At 49.8% G+C, this 18,434-nt stretch overlaps 3 protein-coding genes across 6 annotated transcripts in view; 2 read left to right on the forward strand and 1 right to left on the reverse strand.

The window, feature by feature from the left end:
- Positions 1-3,241: 3,241 nt before the first annotated feature.
- On the forward strand, positions 3,242-6,533 carry LOC106746548 (lipoyltransferase 1, mitochondrial-like). The gene is made up of 4 exons (XM_014623227.1): positions 3,242-4,096; positions 5,237-5,344; positions 5,468-5,684; positions 5,851-6,533. Exons 1-4 carry the CDS (start codon positions 3,569-3,571, stop codon positions 6,198-6,200), a joined length of 1,203 nt encoding a protein of 400 aa, XP_014478713.1. The 5' UTR covers positions 3,242-3,568; the 3' UTR covers positions 6,201-6,533.
- Positions 6,534-6,682: 149 nt separating this feature from the next.
- LOC106746546 (phospholipase A2 inhibitor-like) lies at positions 6,683-9,966 on the reverse strand. 4 transcript variants are annotated; one of them, XM_014623223.1, is made up of 5 exons: positions 9,167-9,966; positions 8,671-8,744; positions 7,938-8,171; positions 7,597-7,754; positions 6,683-7,384 (listed from the first exon to the last, which is right to left on the reverse strand). In XM_014623223.1, the coding sequence occupies exons 1-5, from the start codon at positions 9,345-9,347 to the stop codon at positions 6,766-6,768; spliced, it is 1,266 nt and encodes a 421-aa protein (XP_014478709.1). In that variant the 5' UTR covers positions 9,348-9,966; the 3' UTR covers positions 6,683-6,765. The 4 variants fall into 4 exon arrangements, with proteins under 4 accessions (XP_014478709.1, XP_014478712.1, XP_014478711.1 ...); XM_014623226.1 differs by having other exon boundaries at positions 8,671-8,755; positions 9,167-9,247; XM_014623225.1 differs by lacking the exon at positions 8,671-8,744 and having other exon boundaries at positions 8,745-9,257.
- A 2,387-nt stretch (positions 9,967-12,353) lies between these two features.
- The window catches only part of LOC106746581 (zinc finger protein 395-like), a 107,244-nt gene continuing 101,163 nt past the window's right edge, over positions 12,354-18,434 (forward strand). Inside the window, exon 1 of the mRNA XM_014623321.1 lies at positions 12,354-13,781. Coding sequence (XP_014478807.1) covers positions 13,176-13,781 — 606 coding nt within the window. The 5' untranslated portion in view covers positions 12,354-13,175. The remainder of the gene's footprint in view (positions 13,782-18,434) is intronic.

Here is an 18,434-nt window from a genome sequence, read left to right on the forward strand (position 1 = left end):
TTCTTCCTGCGAATCACTGTGCATACGTGCTGTGCGAAGGTTATTAGAACGATCGAGTCAGTACGCATCGATTGTTCAACGTCCGTCACGAGATGCAGGTGGTGCAACGAGGCTTTGGTTCTCGTGACGGCTAGTACACAATTGGTGGCGGTCGGAACGGCCGCAAAATACCAGCCACGATGTTTGTCATACACGAGTGGTAGCGGAGGGGCCCGTTAACAGGCTGCACCGTCACTGGGACCGTCTGCAGGAATCGCGATCCGCACACATCAAATTTATTCCGGTTTCGATCCCTCCTCCGAATCCGAGTACCACTCGCGGCAGCGAACGGAGGACAGGAGTACCTCCGCCGAGTACCGAACGCCAGTTAATCGACTTGGGTAGAATCGCACGTATCCGGACCTTCGGAATCCATATTCCCCGTAAGTCTCGACACCGTTGCATCTGTTTCTTTTTCATTTTCCTCCCCTCGCATTTCGCTGCTTATCTCTGCCAATTTCGTTTTCCTCGTTCTCTCGCTCTCGCATTTTTCATCCCGCCTCCCCTCTCCCCCGCACTCACCAAACTCGGAAAATATCCTTTTTCGAAATCCAAATGCGCAGACCGTGACGATCAATTGCACGAACAGCAACGTTGGACCGATCGGTTTTTTTCTCGGCGCAAAGTCTTTCGCGATGTCGTGCGTAGTCAGCGAAATCCACGGATCATGCGTGTCGGTCATGCGTGTGACGCTCATGATCACGGAGTATATTCGATATGACGTTTACGTCGGGATTGAATTGATCCTTTTTTTCCCCTTTTATTCGTGTACACGTGTAAGCGCGTTCGACGAGTCGACAACGCTAATCCGGCAATAACACGCACGGGATTATCTATTTATCGGCGCAGGCCTTAATTGCTCCCTCTCCTCCGTAGTAACGCGATAGTAATTGACACGTGAACGAGACTTTTCACGGACTTGGAACGACGCAGCATATTATTACGGACCCACGCAGCATCGTCGTAAGCGCGATATCAAATATATACGCGTGTATGCATATACACGACGGAATAAACACGGGGGAAGCGCGAAGTCGCGAAGTCTCGGGCGCGCTCGAGCGCCCGCGTTTCAGAGACGGCAAGCGATAACACGCGCGCGCGCGCGCGCGATCGCTGTTTACCACGGCGTGATCGCGACTTTATTTATAGAGAAGTTGCAAATCAGACCGAGGCAGAAATAAATCCCGGTAAAACGTTTTGCACGGGAGATATCGCGGATCGATGCCAGAACATATCGACATCATCCCAAGCAGCACGTGGACATTCGGGGAACGTTCACTTTACGTTCACTTGATTTGGTTACAGCATAATTGTGATACTGCGACACTTTTGCTACGTAAGGTATATACTGAAGGTTCTAAAAGCGTAATGTCCTTCGAACGTTTCCATTTTGTTTGAATATAAGCAAACCGAGTGCCGTAAAGCGACGTTCCTCGAATATTTACGTGCTGCTTGGGATCATACTCGGAATTAATTCCGCATGTAGCTTAATCTACAAGTACATGATATGACTATTTTACCTAACGACAGATATCAATACACTGAATTTTGAACCTCGAACTTTGAACGTGTCGCTGTTTTCAGTCATTAATAATTCGAAATTTTTCGTGGTTCTTTGCAAAATGGTGGAGAGGACTTTTCCGCTCGGTTTAATCCATTTTGCACCCAAGTAGCATTTCACGAATTACCGGACGTCTTATATATATATATTCGATATAGATACGCACATATTATTATAAATGATTCGGCCTATTCATCATGCGCGCCTTGATGGAGAGAATGTTCGACATGCATTTGAATAAATAAAACGCAAAATACCTGTGTTTACGAGCGTTAATACGGGTCATTATAACTCAGCATATTATTATACAATTAATGAGCACGGTAAAAATATTTTACGAAAAAAGCAAACAGAATTAATGCCGCGATATCTCTTTGTGAATGCAAACGAGGCGGGCAGCGTAGAATGTAGGAACCAAAGTAACGCGCGTTCGAAAGGATAACCGGAGGAATATGGTACGCTGCATGTAAATTCAATTCGGGGAATACTTATTTCACATATGATCCAGAGTTGTTGACACGCGTTTTAGCAATTCAAAACATCCGCGAGATGCGAATATGCCAGTGCTCCGTCACACCGAAACAGAGAGAGAGAGAAAGAAAGAATGAAAGAGAGAAGGTCACGCAGACCGAAACTTCTTCTACTGATGCGAAACACAAGAAGAGCGCGCCGTATATACTTGACCAATGGTACAACGAGGTCCATACGCAAAAGGAGGGAAAGAATTACGCAACCTACGAGCTCTGTAAACGCCATGGGGCACACGAGCGAACAAGCGACGGGTCGTCTTTGGATTGGCTCGTTGGATTTGTATTTTGTATCCTCGACAGTTAACGAAATCGTCGCAGCCGGACGTGTATCGCAAACAAGACGTCTGGCGATAACGCGAGACTAACTTTTCCCGACGACGGGGGGTCCTTATCGCGATATTTACGCGCCTGGCACAAAATTCGATCGCGCGGTGGGGATAGACGGTACACGCGGGAGCGCAGCCGAGGAGGGTGTCCGCGGCGGTACGGTATCACGTGCCAGTCGGATGTACTTTGTGCTCCGAACCCAGATAACCTAACCTCTCGCACACGCTGAAAGAACCTCCCATCTGTCTCCCCACCTCGGCCTCGCGGCGGTGACTACGTGCGCGCAGCGCGTTAATATAATATCAAATCCGAAGGCTCCTCGCCATCCACTGCGAACTCGCGATCGGCACCGACTCGAGAGAAAGAGAGCGCTCACGACGACGACGTTTCCGGCAAATACACCGCGCATCGACCTCGCTCAAGCACCGACGACGACGGCAGTTTGAGAGAGAGCTGCTCCTCTGTGGCTCTCGTCGACTCGTATAATCAACAACCGGGGCCCGTCCAGCGACGCAGCCGACGTAGCTGAGGTCGGCAGACCGAAGAGGAAAAGGAAAAGAGCAGCCGACCGCACCTCCGGTAAAAGCGGGTAAATTTAACTCGGTTCAAACTGTCAGCACACGGAGGAATGCAAAAGGACTGCCGAGATTGTCTGGGTATCCGGTACCGCATCAACACCCTGGACCAGACCTGGAAGTGGCTGCACCAGACCATCGCCCTGCACGACTACCTGATCTCTATAACTGCCAGCCAGACCAACGACGTCTCGAATCGTTGCCGTTGTTAGGGTCCGCTCTCTGCTCACCGAGAGAGAGAGAGAGAGATTGATTGATTGATTGATTGATTGATTGATCGTTAACCCGAGGCTGACCTCATAGCGCGCGGTACAAGGTATATATAAGGGAAAAGAAATATATATACACACACCTCACGACTCATTAATCAAAGACTGATACATACACACATATATATAAATATATATATATATATATATATATCAATATATATATCAATAGTCCACATCACCGACGTAATAATCAGGTGATCCAAGCGAATTCTCTCTCTCTCCGGGCGCAAATTCAGCAGCAGGGGCTGCTTCCTCGCGAGAACCATGTCTCTGTTCGGTAGACTGACCCTCCTCGCCAGACGCTGCGTACCCCGCGACGGAATGCAGCGGGGCTCTAGGTATGCGTCGAGCTACGCCGATTACACCGGCGACAGCGGCGTGTCCTCCGATCCTTCGATCAGAAAGTCAGTATTTATATCGCAGTCCACGGATGTGTTCACCAATCTGGCGCTGGAGGACTGGCTCTACCGCAACTACGACTTCGGCGATCGCCACGTGCTGCTGCTCTGGAGGAACGATCCCTGCGTGGTGTACGGACGACATCAGAACCCGTGGAAGGAGTGCAACATCCGGGCGGCCGAGAAGAGCGGGATAGCCCTGGCGCGCCGGAACAGCGGCGGCGGTACCGTCTATCACGACAACGGCAATCTCAACCTGTCCTTCTTCACGCCGCGCGAGAGGTGCAACCGCAAGTACAACCTGCAGATCATCACAAGGGCGCTGTTCCGCGAGTGGCGCCTGAAGAGCGTGATCGACGAGCACGACGACATCGTCGTCGAGGGAGACTACAAGGTATCCTTGAGCGAGCGCGATTCGTCCCGCTTACTTCCCTGGTAGAACAGAAAATAACAATGACGTGACGAAATGGGTCCGAGTGACGTCACAATGACGAGAGAACGACTATAAAATTCACGTTTTCGTCACTTTTTCATCATACTGACGTCACTCTTGACGTTGTTTTCTGTTCTCTGTGGATTATTCTTTTCTCGTTGTCAGAATCGTTAATTTTGCTTTTCAACCTTCACGCGCGGTAAAAACGATAAAACAACAATGGTAAAAAACCGATTGGAAACGATTTGAACGCGGTTAAGTCCGAAGTACAGCCGGTGGTCCAATGAAAAGGTGTCCTTTTATTTATTTCATCGTTTTTAACAGAAAGAACCGCTTCTTGCCGTTTTTTTTTTTTTTCCGAAAAATACCAGTTTTTATCACCGACGTGGGTTTTATCCAAGAAAATCTGGAATTCGGCCAATCCTTCTAAAATATACGTGGATCCTCGAGTGGGAGCAATGTAAAACGTCTCCGGTTGCTTTCCAGCAAGAGACACAAGTCGACAGAAGTTTAGTTGCATCATCTGTTGTCCTCCTCTCTTTACCTAAGGACAAATGATAATATAGCTACACTTGTGTCGACTTGTGCCTCTCGCTTGAAAGCAAGCTTTGATACTAAGCGGCATCAGCTTAGCTCATCGCTGAGGCGAAGAGGGGGCAGTAGGCGTGACGTCTGAGACGATCGTCGTTGTTATCTCCCAAGTGCGTCTTTTAATAGATATGTGTCCAAAAATCTTATCAAAGTGCGGATAATTTGCGCTGCCTTCGCACGACACAGCGCTTCGATACGAGCGACGTAGCACACAACCGGCGAAAAGAAAAAAAAAGATCTTATCGTTACGAAACTATACGCTTGCTCTCGTACGCCGAAAATTTTTTTATCTTCGCGACTGAGAGGATATTGTTTGTTTATCGCCCTCCCCCTCCCCCTCTCGATATCGTCGCGTATCAACACGATACATATCGTTATATAAAGTTTCTCTCTCTCTCTCTCTCTCTCTCTCTGTAAAAATGTTTCCGCCAACTTGGAGAATTCTAGCGAAAAACAATCTCGCGTTTATCTTCGCTGATCATTCTATTAATTACATTACAATGTTTATAGATATCCGGGACAGCTGCGAAGTTAGGACGGCCGAATGCTTATCACCACTGCACGCTACTGGTCGGTGTGGATAAGGACAATCTGAACTTAGCTCTTGAGAGAAAAGAGGTAGAGTTTTCTCCGATATGGCCGGGGCCGTATTTTCCTCGCGGATGCAGAACGCTTTCGTAACGCAATAATGCTGCTACGGTATTGCGACACCAATATGCCACATTGCTAATGTGTTTTCAGGATGACATTGTCACGAACGCGACAACTTCTTCCGCGCACTCGCCAATAAAGAATCTGCTTGACGTGAACTCGAATATCGGAATCGATAAGCTCATAACCGCCATTGGCAAGGAGTATCTGCGCACGAATGCCCTCATTCTCAAAGACGGAGGGCAAAAGCTGCTTGAGAAGCAAATGGGATTTCAGTTTATCAATCCGAGCGAAGGCTGGTTCCCTGGTACGTTAAAAAAAGAAGTAAACCAATGTAGATAAAGCAATACGATTGTGAGTGACGAGACAAACGTAAACTTTTCTTATCTTACCATCGGGCGCGGTTATCGACGATGAAATAATTAAGCGCGGTGTTGACTTCGAATTATATTCAATAAACTCGAATTACGCAGGTTTGGATAAACTGACCAACGATCTTCGCTCCTGGGACTGGAATTTCGGCAAGACGCCGAAATTTACGGTCACTCGGGATTTTGAGGTAACCACGCACGATGGTAAGGTGCACCGGCTGAATTTGCGCTTGGATGTTCAGGACGGCATCGTGGAGGAAGTCCGCATGAGCCTGCCCAACGAACTGGCGTCGGCCGATTTCGATCAGGATGCGAGTGTGATCACTAATCTCTGCGGCACGAGATACAATCATGAAATAACGGACAATATAATCGCTGCGATTGGTTGTAAGGTCGACGCGTCGAACACCATTCAAACCGAAGACAAAAGCAATGCAATGATTACTCAGTAGATCGGCCGGGTCTTGGACACAATCACATGTGCATTTATATCGGTTGTATTTGTACGAGGGTGATGAAAAATTTCGGGGTATTTGCTTTAACACAGAACAGCGTGATTTGACACAACTTGACAAGTAATGTTATCATTTATTAATAATAATGTAAGTGTATATGTGGTATATATGTAACGTATTACGTATGTATAGTATTTTAAACATATCCGTGGAAAAAGATGAAAAAAAAAGGTTTGCTGTTATTGGCAGTGTATCAAACGTTATCAATGCAATGTTCGTTTATTATGCGATGTTTATTTAATAATGTCATAATAAAAGACTAGACTAATACTTGCGTACTCATGTTAGCGCCTCTTCGCAAATATAATCACGAATAATCTATCAATATTTTGTATCACTGAGAATATACATGCATATCAGTTATATTTTATCGGTATTAATACACGATAAACACGGGGTGTTCTAGAATACCGCCGCGCGTCCGCATCTATACGTGTGCGAAATTTCAAGGAACGGATCGGCAACAGCTTGAAAAATCACTTATCTAAAAATAATAAATTACCTAAATACGTCCTGTGCGACTTGTAGCGGCGTTATTGCATGCTCTACTCGAGGGACGATAAAGTCCCGGCCGCAGCATAACTTCACGATACGGCGGCGGCGGAGTGCCCGGGCAAGATATTGTCCCACTGTCGTTGAAGGTAGAATCGTCAAATTGCCATAGATTCTGCAGTAACGAGACTCTCTGAATGTCGTTGCTCCTTCGCTCGCGATATCCGCGGCAGCACGTTACACTCCTCGTTAGCCAAATGTAACACGCGAACGTACCGCACGCGCTACCGAGTACAAATCCGAACGCGAAGAACCAATACGGCGAGATGGCGTTTAGCGTTCTCGTTAAATCCGACTCCTCCGTCGTGTTGTTAACGCAAACGGTCGTGTTTCCGATGGCCGGCATAGGTGTACAATTTTTATTTGGCGTTAGCGTGTCTTTCTTCATGTTTTTGTTGGCAATTTTCGGCGGTCGACACTTCTCGCATTTCTTCTGTGGATCGTAGAGTATCATCTTCTCGAATTTCTTCGGTCCTGGGATTTTGACGCACACCGCACTGTGTTCTATGTTATTGCTCGTCAGATACAGTTCCAGATCGTGCATCAGTTTGTCGCAGGACCATGGGTTTCTGTGAAACAAGTTACGATGCATTTATAACGCTTTTCATTATCTCAGCACATTTTCTCGAATTATTCAATCTAACTTGCCGATAAGCGTACGTAAAGAAATGGCTAGATTTACATAATACATACATAGTACTATATTTTATATATGCTATATGTAGAATGTATAGAAAAATGTAAGTTATTTTGATGCCCAGCTTCTAGCTCGTTGGCTTACCCTTCTATCGATATTTCTGTTAATTTCAATGGTTGCAATACAGCGCTGTCCAACTGAATCATCAAGTTATTCGAAAGATCAAGGGTATGAAGATGCGAAAGCCCATCGAACGTGTCCGCTGGAACATGGCTAATTTGACACGAGTCCAGAGCCAGATTCTATAAATAAAATACTAATAATAATAATAATGTAATATTTTTAAAATATATTAAAATATCCCGCGCGAAGAGGAACGTGACGCACTCTACGTGAAGCGAATGCCGGTAACACATTTCTGTACATTTTTGTATGCGAAGTAAATGTTAACTTGCGTGCATTAATTACAACATTTTCACTGTTACCGTGATCGAAGGACTCTGTAACTTCGGCACGCGAGAATTGAAATTGTTCTTTGACAGTTGGAGAATCCGCAAACTCTTTGCCGGCACAAAAGTCTTCGGGAGGAGATAGTGAAGGTGATTTTGCGACAGATCCAGAACTGCTAATTCGGATAATCCATCAAAAGCGTGCATGCCGATGTCGCTGATTGTGTTCGCTGAGAGATTTAAGTATATGAGCTCCGACAGTCCTATATTCTAAAAAATAAACAACAAACATATTATATTTTTATATGCAACGTCATACAATTAATGAGAGAAATCTTTTAATAATCACTTGAACTCCGACAATTCTATATTCTAAAAAATACACAACAAATGTTATATTTTTACATACAATATCCACTATAATTAACCACGAAAATCTTTTCATAATAAATACTTGAGTTTCAACCGTCCTATATTTAAAAAAAAAATACGCGACAAACGTTATATTTTTATGTGCGATATCTTGTACAATTAACGAGAGAAGTCTCTTAATATAGTAATTAATATAATATTATAGCAAATAAGTAAATCTGTATTACAATAAATATCGTAATCAGTTCTCGAGCGATATAGTCGAGGGTCCTTGGATGCGCTCGAAGGATCCTCGAGCAAGATTAAACGCAACGTGAAATAGCGAGGATACCCGAGATCTCGAGTGCGCGCGGGAGCCGAAAATTTCATCCCTAAAGCGCCCGCCGCGTTCACTCACCGCTAATTCGTAATCGTCCAATTCGGATATCGAGTTCCTCGACACGTCCATAGCCTGCACGTCGCTCGACGCACCTGTATGAATACTGTAAAGATGGCGGCCGATGCAGGAGACACGATGCAATTCGTACCACGTATCGCACACGCAAAACGACGGGCACGAAGCGGCGGAGCGCGTCGGCACACCGTTCGCGAGCACATCGAGGACGAGGGCGACGAGTACGCTTTCGAGCATTTTGCGCGTCATGCCGGGCGGGGCCGAAATTCAAAATGCACGGAGAATCGAGCGCAACGGTCCCGCAGTTCGACGGGTCATCCTTGTTATCCGGTAATTTCACGTCTGATACATATCGTCGCCTGGTCTTGGCGAGGCACGACGCGAGTCCCCCCGTCGTCGTGTGTGTGCTGCCGTAATCTTATCTCGCTAACTCGTATGACGAAGCAGTATATCGAGATTCGTCATACCTTGCTCGCTACCTCGTTATACTCGTTTGTACCTTTTGTTTTCTGCGAATCACGACCGCCGACCGATGGGTATCCGCGATAAGTGCCGTCGGAAAAGCGGTGTCCGAGGCGCCCGCTCAAGGGGACGCGTTTCCCGGGACAAAGTCCTCTCGCAAGTTTTCCTCTAAAACTGCAGCCGGGAACAATGGCCTGTGCCACTAATGCTACTACCATGGCGCGAGGCGTTTCTTAGAAACAGTACTTTACCGCAAGCCGAAAGGAACCGCGATAAACTTCGCGCCGCTTCGACGGGACAGCCGGAGGACAAATGAGAACTTCTCCCCGAGTTCTCGAGACCGCAAAGCTGGCCCCCTCCGAGTTCAGCTGACTTTGGGCGCGCGATCAGCTCGGGAGAGAGACATTCTCACAGTCGGTTTCCCCGCATTCAAATGACTTTAAACGCGGCACCGGTGGGTCAATACGGCATTTAAACGATTACGAAACGGCGAGTCCGCTCTCTACCTGCCGCCCCGCCGACTCCGCTCGACTTTTTCGCTGCCGGGTCTAGCGTGTGTTGTGTTTACAGTTTTTCAAGACGGAACACACACACACACACGCACACCTCGACGTAGACTCTGAGCGATACATGGTACACGTAACTCTCGAGTTTCAATCGCGCTCTCTCATAACTCGGCGGATATTCTCTCTCGAGCCGGCCATTATACACGCTTGAATTAACTTAATTGCAAGTATCGTGACTTAATTGCGAATACCGCAGGTCCCGGCATTCACCGCGGCGCGCGTTGTCGAGCCCAGCAGCGCTCCGCCGTGAATCCGGCAGACGGACTGACGACGCGCTGAAAGATCCGCGGAATCGCGGATCAAACGCACGGGAAGGCCGGTGGATTTTGGCAAACGCTCGATTACCCCAATGGCACACTTCTCCTTCCGCACTTATAACAAGGGTCGGAGGTGCCCGAGAGAGAAAAAGAGCATTCTCTAAAGTACAGTCACAGTGTGTATTACTGCTAACAGTCAATAGTCACTAATGATAAAAGTCATAGTTATAAGTGTAGCACTACAAGTCAGTAAAATTTCGCTGCAAAAGCCTATCGATAGTGACAACTGTTTCCATCGGAAGGATGTAACTGCAGAAACGGTGAAGAGAGATTATTTATTATACTTTTTTTATTATCTTAATCTCACTCTTAAGATAACTGTCAATGGATTCTTGCCCTGAAATATTCTTAATTATATTTTACTGATTTGATCTTATATCATACTTGAAAAACACGCTTTTATCCTGATAGGACTTGAGAACTCGAACCTTCAGGCTCTTGAGTCTGCTGCCGTACCAATTACGCCAGATACGACACACAGTCGAACGCATATATGATATGTTCATATGTATGTACACATATTTCTGCTGCGGGACGCCTAAAAGCGATTTACAATGAATCTTTCACAAGCCGAAATCAATGAAGCATCAGATTTAAAAAAATGGAAGTGGAGGAGTTTCCATTAAAAATGAGTGAATATTCACTTATTATCGAATGCTGTTTTAATGATTCAATTAGTGACATTTTCATTGCTTCAACTTAAGAGAGAGAGAGAGAGAGAGAGAGCGCTAAATAACAGCGAGCAGCGCGGCATTGCGCAACGTGTCCACGGAAATAAATGTAGGATAGGCTGCTGGGAACGCGTCGCCTTCTGTTCGGCCTTAACCACTGGTCCTGCCGTTTCGCTCCCTCCCTCCGGTCCTCCTTGCCGTCCGCAACATCTTCCGGCCATTTTCAATCGCTCTCTCGGTTCTCTCTGTTCGCGCGCGCGGTCGATCGCGCGCGCACAGCCTTACCTTCGCGAGCAACGACGCCGCCGGGCGGCCGATCGATCGTCCACGGCGACGCGAGACAAAGGTCTCGAATTAGCTCGGCATTTAATAGTCCGCGGCCTCGAAACTCCATGATGCAGGCGGACACGAGGACATTCGCCGGGCGTCTGCCGTCCGGCGGTCAATTGAGGAAAAGCGCGTTACTACGCATCGGCCGGACGGACGGACGCGAGAACGCGTCGTGCCGGGAGCAGCGTCGCCGCCAGCTCTCCCAGACCATCCACTCTTCCGTGTTTCGTCACTGGCGCCCTCAGCTGACGGCGCGCGCTCTCTTCGTGCATCGCCGCGAGCCAGCCGCGTACGTGCGCATTTCCCGGCATCCACCGATGAGTACACGCGCGTCGATATCCGACACGCTCGGCCTCCGAACGACGAGGAACAACATGGGGAGATGCCGCGACGAACGGCAGGCACGATGCGGAGGAAATGCCCGCCTCGACGACGAGACGAGCGTCGTCGCCTTCCGCCCGCGGCTGTGACAACAATGCACGGTGCGCGCAGACCCTCCACTCGCCGTGTGTCGTCACCGGGCGACTCAGCTGACGCAAAATGGCCGACCAGCACTGACAGCTGAAGCTGAAAGCGCGGTTTTCTCTGGAGGAACGCGAGCCGCGCCGCGACCGAGGCCGCCGGCGTGGCCGATGCGCGTGCGACCGGGCGTCGTCGAGGGGGCCCGGTCGCAGCGCGACGTATTTCACGGGGAATACGGTACAGTATGGTATCGGGGCGGCAAGTGGCACGTCTGGCGAAGCGAGGAGCTTTGCCGAGCGGCCGGTCACTCGCGCGTCGTTTCGTCACCGGCGTTCTCAGCTGACGGCGGCCCGTCCGGGCGTATTTAGCGTCAACAGCTGATCGCTGCAGCCGCCAGGACGGCCCGAGCGGAGAACCGCGTCCGCTCTCTGGCACCCTCGGCGAAGAGAGAGAAAGCTTCTCTCTCTCTCGCGGCATCTCGCCCGCGTCCGAGCATCGTACGCGTTCGTTACCAGATGCACTACGCCGTAAAGTCGGCGTCGCCTCGTAGGGAACGAGGGGACGCCGGGGACGCCGAGTACGCAAGCTCGTCGGGGAGGGGAGCGGTGGGGGTGAGGAACGGGGCCGAGATCGGAGCGGAGGGTCTGGCCGAGCGAGCGTCTCTGCCTAGGGTTCTAGCTTGCGATTTTTTCCCGTTCCTCTCGTTGTCCGGGCGGTGGGCCAATCGGAGTAAGTAGGTCAGCGCGTTCGGCCAATCGGCGCTCGAGGCCGAGTCACGTGGGTTTGTTGTTATCTATCAGCTGTTTTTCCCGGACGGGCGGGCGGCCGGCCGGCGCAGTGAAAGCCGCTTGGTAGTCAGTCCTCAGTCCTTCCCCGGTCGCTCAGCTGTGCATCACATGTCGGCCGCCGCGAGAGACTCTGTCGCGTTCTCGAACACTACCAGCGCGCACGTACAACCTCGGACCGGTCAGGCCGCCGTCTACCACTTGCGTTTCCGTCTATTGTCGGCGTGCGTCCCGCAATTCTGTATTATGCTGTCAGCCGCGTGCACGTCAACGCATCGCCACGAATCGATCACGAAGTGCCTCGAATATGCGGACGGCGTGACAAATCCGGGCGACAGCGCACGCCGCTTTGTTGATACGCTGAGTTCTGTGTTCAGGCCGCGGAGGCCGCCGCGTCCATCCAGCGTCTGAGCCGGTGGCTCGCGCTTCGTAGACGAAGACGGCGATTGAGAGCCCCGAGTGAATTTGAGCCGCCCACCGGCTGTCGTCTACGCCGGGCGGCAGGTACCTACACACACACAACAGTGCGTACGAAAAAACCACGGAGAGTACGATGACCTAAGGGGGCGGGTAGTGCGACAGCAGGTAGCGCGCAGTAGAGAACCGAAGGGAGGCAGTGCGCTCTCTCTCCCTCAGCGTGAGGCCGTCTCAGTGCCGTTCGTTGTTTTTTTTTTCGCCAGTGCGTGTGCCAAGTGAGAGTGAAGGAGCGAACGGTTTCGAGAGAAGATCGCTGCGCGCATGTGTGCGTTATCGCGCTGCGAGTTTCGAACTTTCCTGCAGCACAACGTGCCGCGACTCCGTAGATCGCGCGCGCGGATCCTCTCTCTCTCTTTCTCGGCTCTCTGCGAGAAGAACATTTTGTCGACGTACGGACAAAGTGTGCGCGTCGCGGCCGCGCGAAGAAGAGCTGCGTGAATGAACGGAGGTGTGGTGCATCGTGCGAGTGGTCCGCGTCCGAGTGCGTCGCAGCACGACGACGCCGGCTTCAGGCGTCGCGAGAAGACTGTCGCCGGCGAGACGGTGCGAGTGATCGTCGGCCCGGCGGAGAGGAGGATAGCAGCGGCAGCGATAGGATCGGCTAACGATCCGCGCTGCGCGTCGCCGAGCGAGATATCGTCGCGTCCCCGGCGGAAGCTGCGAATAATGTCGACGGGCAAGAGGCTGGCGAAGCGCAGCATCATCGGCACCAGGGTGTGCGCGCCCGGCGACGACGGCAAGTACTACTGCGGCGTGATCCACGCCGTCAAGACGCCGCAGCCGGCCGATTCGGGTCAGAGCGTCACGGCGAAGACGCTCTACTCGGTGCGCTTCGACTCCGTGCCGGGCGGCCATCCGCCGAGCGCCGAGTACTCGGACCGCGACCTCATCGGCCCGGGCTTCGGCACCGTCACCAGCACGCGACTCGTGCCCGGTCAGAAGGTCTATCTCACCTACAACGGCAGGGAGATACACGCGGAGGTCACGCAGCATCGCCAACAGCTCGACGAGGTGGACGTGGTCATTGCCCCGAACGGACAGGAGGTGAGTGTCGTCGTCTCTTGTACGAGCGTTGTACTTGCATTGTACCTGCGGGCGAAATTTCTCGTCTCCCCAGCCGTAAATCGTGCTCTCGTGGAAGATGAAAGTGCGAACGACGATTTCAAGCTCGATGTTCGCTCCGAATTAGGCCGCGCTTTTTCAGACTCTAGAGTGTTGAACGAGTCACCCCAGTCTTGGAGGGAAAGGGAACCGAGTACTGGTTGAGTTAAGACGAATAAACCTGCCGTCGTTGAGAGAGAGAGAGAGAGAGGCGGACTATTTTCGAAATTACCGCAAGAGACTAGATCCGGAGCTGGAGTTCGCTCGGCTCCCGTTCGACGAAGTCGAGGGACCGTCCGCTCCGAGGATCAACAAGTTACTCGGCTACTACGGGAAACTTCCATCTCGAGGTTTCCCGTTGTGCTTCCCGACGGAAATTATTTTTTCAGCATTCCGATCGTCCCCGATCCGACGAGTAGTGGATACTTCCGGCCGGTGCTGCGGGAATCGCCGGGGTGATTATTATTTGCGCGATCGCGCGAAAACGCCGTCGGTCAAGAATTAACAACGCACGGCGGCGGCGCCGATGGTGTCGCGATCGAGGGGACAAGAACGCGTTTCTTGCTCGTGAGAACAAAGAAGCGTCTCCGATGAACCTAGACAAAGACCCCCGGAGTCGACGTCACGCGCGCACGTGCGCTATTTTTCATTTTTATTCGCGCCGCGCTCGCAGAAATTAAAAAAAGCTGCGGTTGATGTTGCGCGGCGTCCAGTCTCTCTCTCTCTCTCTCTCGGGGAGCCATTTATAGACACCGTGTCGCGGTATTCTTAGTATTAACGGCGGGTTAATGCGCCTTAAGAAGATTAACGAATCGGACGGGCGTAATATCGCGCGGGCATACCGTGGCGTATACGACGATATGGCGTCATCCCGGGTATACACGCTTTCTTTCTTTCTCTCTCTCTCGCCGAGTCCTACCGTCGCATCGACGACGCAGAGGCAAGTTAGCACGCGTCAAAGGCGGAGGAGCCAGTGCGCTTGCGCTCGCGCTACCGCTCGTTCGCGCAATGATTGTGCGAATACTCGCCTCTACGGAGCGATGAAACCGACGTTCGCCCGATAACGTCGACAGTGTGACGTCACCGAATGCCGGAGCGTGATCCACTTTCGTCAGAATCGCGCGTCGCGATTCCGCTTAAAATCCCGGCGGCGGAGACGCGTTTCGCGAACGCGGCACACAACACATCCTAAGGTCGAGCCTCTTTCTTTCTCTCTCTCTCTCTCTCTTTATCTACTTATCTCGGTCTATCTCGCGAGTCGAAGATAATCCGGAGCGAGCTTACAAAACCTCATATCCGGCGGACGAGGGCGGAGCGACAAAATATCAAGATACGCTTGCTATTAAAAAGAAAGAGTCGTAAAACGTCGCCGGCCGGGAGAACGCCGATGCCGCGCGCGGGCGAGCGCGCGCGCGCGTGTGTCGTTAATCAGAAAATTTAATTTTCGTGACCTCGTTCCTAAAGTGGACGATCGAGTGGCTGGCCCATTTACGCGGTGCGCATGAGCGCGATGCTCCCTCTGCTTTGACGGGATAGATGATAGTAGTAGAAGGGGGGAGGGAGGGGGAGCGGGGGGAAGGAAGCTCTCTTCACATCGCACGCGTTGCATCCCAATTCGAGCGCGTTGGGTAGACCTGAGGTTCGACATTGGAAAATCCGGGCGTGCCCCCTTTCTTTTTCTCTTTTTTCTCCCCCCCTTCTCTCTCTCTCTCTCCCCCTCTCTCCAACTGCGCTCTGACCCGCTGCTTCTCGCCTTCTCGTCGCGTCGCCTTCGACGGGGAAAGCGTCGGGGCACAATAATCAACGAGGTGATAACATCTGAGCTAACTCGGATTTGGAAACTTTCACTTTGTGTCGCGCCTTGCGTCGGATATGCGCGTCGCTCTTCGTCCAATCTATTCGATCGAATATCTCTTGGACACGTATTTCGAGTAATCGAACGGATCGTATCGTCGAGAAAAATCTCGCTGTGAGGACCAACGTGTCACTCAGTGCGAAACACAGCAAATTAACAGAACTAGGATCGAGGAATGTCTCGTTATGCGGAGCCGAGACGGTAAAATTGAAAGTCGATAAGTGGATGGGTTAACGAGTGGGTTAACAGAGGGAAACGCTCGTGTGTCGTTGACGTCACACGATACGTACGCGACGCGCGATATCCGACAATTTTCTCTCTCGGGGTCGGCTCGAATTACGTGACATCCCGCCGCGCGCGCATTTTTGCACGCTCGTGGAAACGCGACACGAGCATGCCTCGATAAATGCTTCTTATAACCCTAAATTGCCGGCGAAGTAAACTTTGCTCACTCGGGTCTTGATATACATCTTTTTACCGTGAACTTTGAAAAACTTTGCTCAGAGTCAAGATTCGCACGAGTTGTTTCGCGTTTTATTTTCACCCGAGAAACGGGCGTTAAGGAAAACCGCACGATACGTGAATAGGTTTCGATATCACCGGCGGGTCCGAAATAAGGTCGAATAAAGATTTCGTACACGATGACACGTGTCTGCTCGATACGCACCAATGCAACAATTCGGAGCCGTTAAATCGAGAAATCTGCGGGAGAGAGATCACCAACGGTTAACGAAAAGTTAAGGAATATCATATATATGAGACGGGGATCAGGCGCGATAATTAAGTAACACTCCATCCGAGTAATACCCGCTAATCCCCGGTAACACCTGCAGCTCATACGTCGGAGTTCTCGCGCGTAGGGATTTGAGCCCTCAGGTAGAGCACGTAGGTATTACGCTCGGTGAAATGTGTTGGAGAGATGCGTATAGTCGCTACGATACCGCTACGTGGGCGCGGTAAGATTCGTAATGAGAGGCACTGGGTAGGGGCGACGGCGGCAGCTCCACGCATGTAAACGCGAGCGAGCGAGTGTGTGAGCGAGCGCGGCTTTTATGCGCGCGAAGCGGATACGGTAGTACTCGCCGGTGCACCGGCTACCGGGGTGACCCCACGTGGAACGCATTAACGCAATATCTCTCTCTACCTCCGTTAGACAGCTCAGGCGTGACCAGCGCGGCTCCATTTCGTAGAAATTGCGCTGCGCCGTGGAAAAACGAACCGGATCCGCGGCGGTACGCCGCGCGCGCGCGCGCGCGCGCGCGTCCGGTTTTTCGCGACTTTTATTGTATCGCGCGCTTTAACGCGCGTCGCCGCGCCGCATCGCGCATCGCCGATGGTGATAGTAGTGCTGGTGGTAGTGATGGTGATAATGATGCTTTGGGAATCGCTCGACCAACTGTGGCGCGTCTGTGATTTACGAGCGAATACCAACGACAAATGCGTGATATTTTGTAGCGTGGATCGGGCTGCATGGAGAGAGATAGAGAGAGAGAGAGAGAGAGATGGAAAGCGTTTATCAACATTTAAGGGCGGAACTGTCTAAGAACGTTTAATACAGTGTAATGATACAATAATATTATGATATAAAGTTATATCAATGAAGTCATTAATGTATAAAAAAGGGGAGAGAGAGAGAGAGAGAGATGAATATGTTTGTAATTTTTATAAATAATGTTCTTTATAAATTTTTTAAGACAGAAAACTAAAAATCAGTAATTCAAGTTGAGTTTAAAAGTCTATTTGTTTTGTAGAAACTGTCTCCCTCGCAAACTTTTATTTAGAAAATATTTTACTTGGATCATATTTAACGAGTAAAATATTTTCCAGGCAAATTATCCAAGTATTAAAATATTTACCTGATCCAAGTAAGATCTTATTTAATCCAAGTATAAATTTGTTAAAGAGTATTGGAGTATTTACTTAATTATTTGCTCAATAGCATTTTTTTCCTATGTACCTTCTGAGACAAGAAAATCAGTATCAGTTGTTCGTTCTAAGAGTTTATTTTGTGAATATAAATATATACATTTATGATAAAACATTGTTTTTTTTAACAATTTTTAAATCTATTCTAGTGAGGAGCTACATTACCACCTCTACTCCTCTTTGAACCATCAGTGTCGCTACATTTCTATAAATAACGTCCGAAGTAATGAATATTTCATAACTTTTAATCTAGAATCGATTTGAACAACACTGACGAATATAACCGTTAAGTTTTCAATTTAAAATATTGTATAATATAAATATATATATATATATATATATATATATATATATAAATATACATCAATTTAAAATATTGTACAAAATAAATATATATATAAATATTATTCAATATATATTATATATTTTATAGAGAGAGAGAGAGAGGGAGAATTCCGTGTCATTAGCGGTACCCGAGAGCGGATTTTCGAGTGCTTTTCCCTCCATACGGTAATCCATCGCGTTGATTTCCCGTGACGTCCGCGTGCACGCGTGAGCGCGACCGCGAGTCTTCCGTCGGCGAGTCCTCGCGTGATATTATCGTGGAAGAGGTTTTCACGCCATGCGGCGGCCGTGGCGTCGACGCCTATACAGTACTGTCGCTATGGGCTCTAAATCGTCAGGCGCCACGATTAATGGGCCGATAGGAATTCCGAGGCGTACCATGACGAGTCCTACGGACGATATCGTGGGCGTTTATTTTCACGCGCACGTCATAGGAAGCGCGCGCGACTCGGACATTTTTAACGGACCGC

Source organism: Dinoponera quadriceps, unplaced genomic scaffold (genome assembly GCF_001313825.1).
Source record: "Dinoponera quadriceps isolate SergipeBrazil2010 unplaced genomic scaffold, ASM131382v1 scaffold1573, whole genome shotgun sequence".
Classification (NCBI taxonomy): Eukaryota; Metazoa; Arthropoda; class Insecta; order Hymenoptera; family Formicidae; genus Dinoponera; species Dinoponera quadriceps.

Excerpts from the sequence above, each read along its gene's own strand:
- LOC106746546 (XM_014623223.1), bottom strand. The coding sequence starts at position 9,347 with ATGGTAGTAGCATTAGTGGCACAGGCCATTGTTCCCGGCTGCAGTTTT. Across the intron at positions 8,745-9,166 it reads TGATTCGCAGAAAACAAAAG|GTGCGTCGAGCGACGTGCAG; the intron begins GTACAAACGAGT and ends GTATTCATACAG. Across the intron at positions 7,755-7,937 it reads TACAGAGTCCTTCGATCACG|AATCTGGCTCTGGACTCGTG; the intron begins GTAACAGTGAAA and ends TTTTATTTATAG.
- LOC106746548 (XM_014623227.1), top strand. The coding sequence starts at position 3,569 with ATGTCTCTGTTCGGTAGACTGACCCTCCTCGCCAGACGCTGCGTACCC. Across the intron at positions 4,097-5,236 it reads TCGTCGAGGGAGACTACAAG|ATATCCGGGACAGCTGCGAA; the intron begins GTATCCTTGAGC and ends CAATGTTTATAG. Across the intron at positions 5,685-5,850 it reads GAGCGAAGGCTGGTTCCCTG|GTTTGGATAAACTGACCAAC; the intron begins GTACGTTAAAAA and ends CGAATTACGCAG.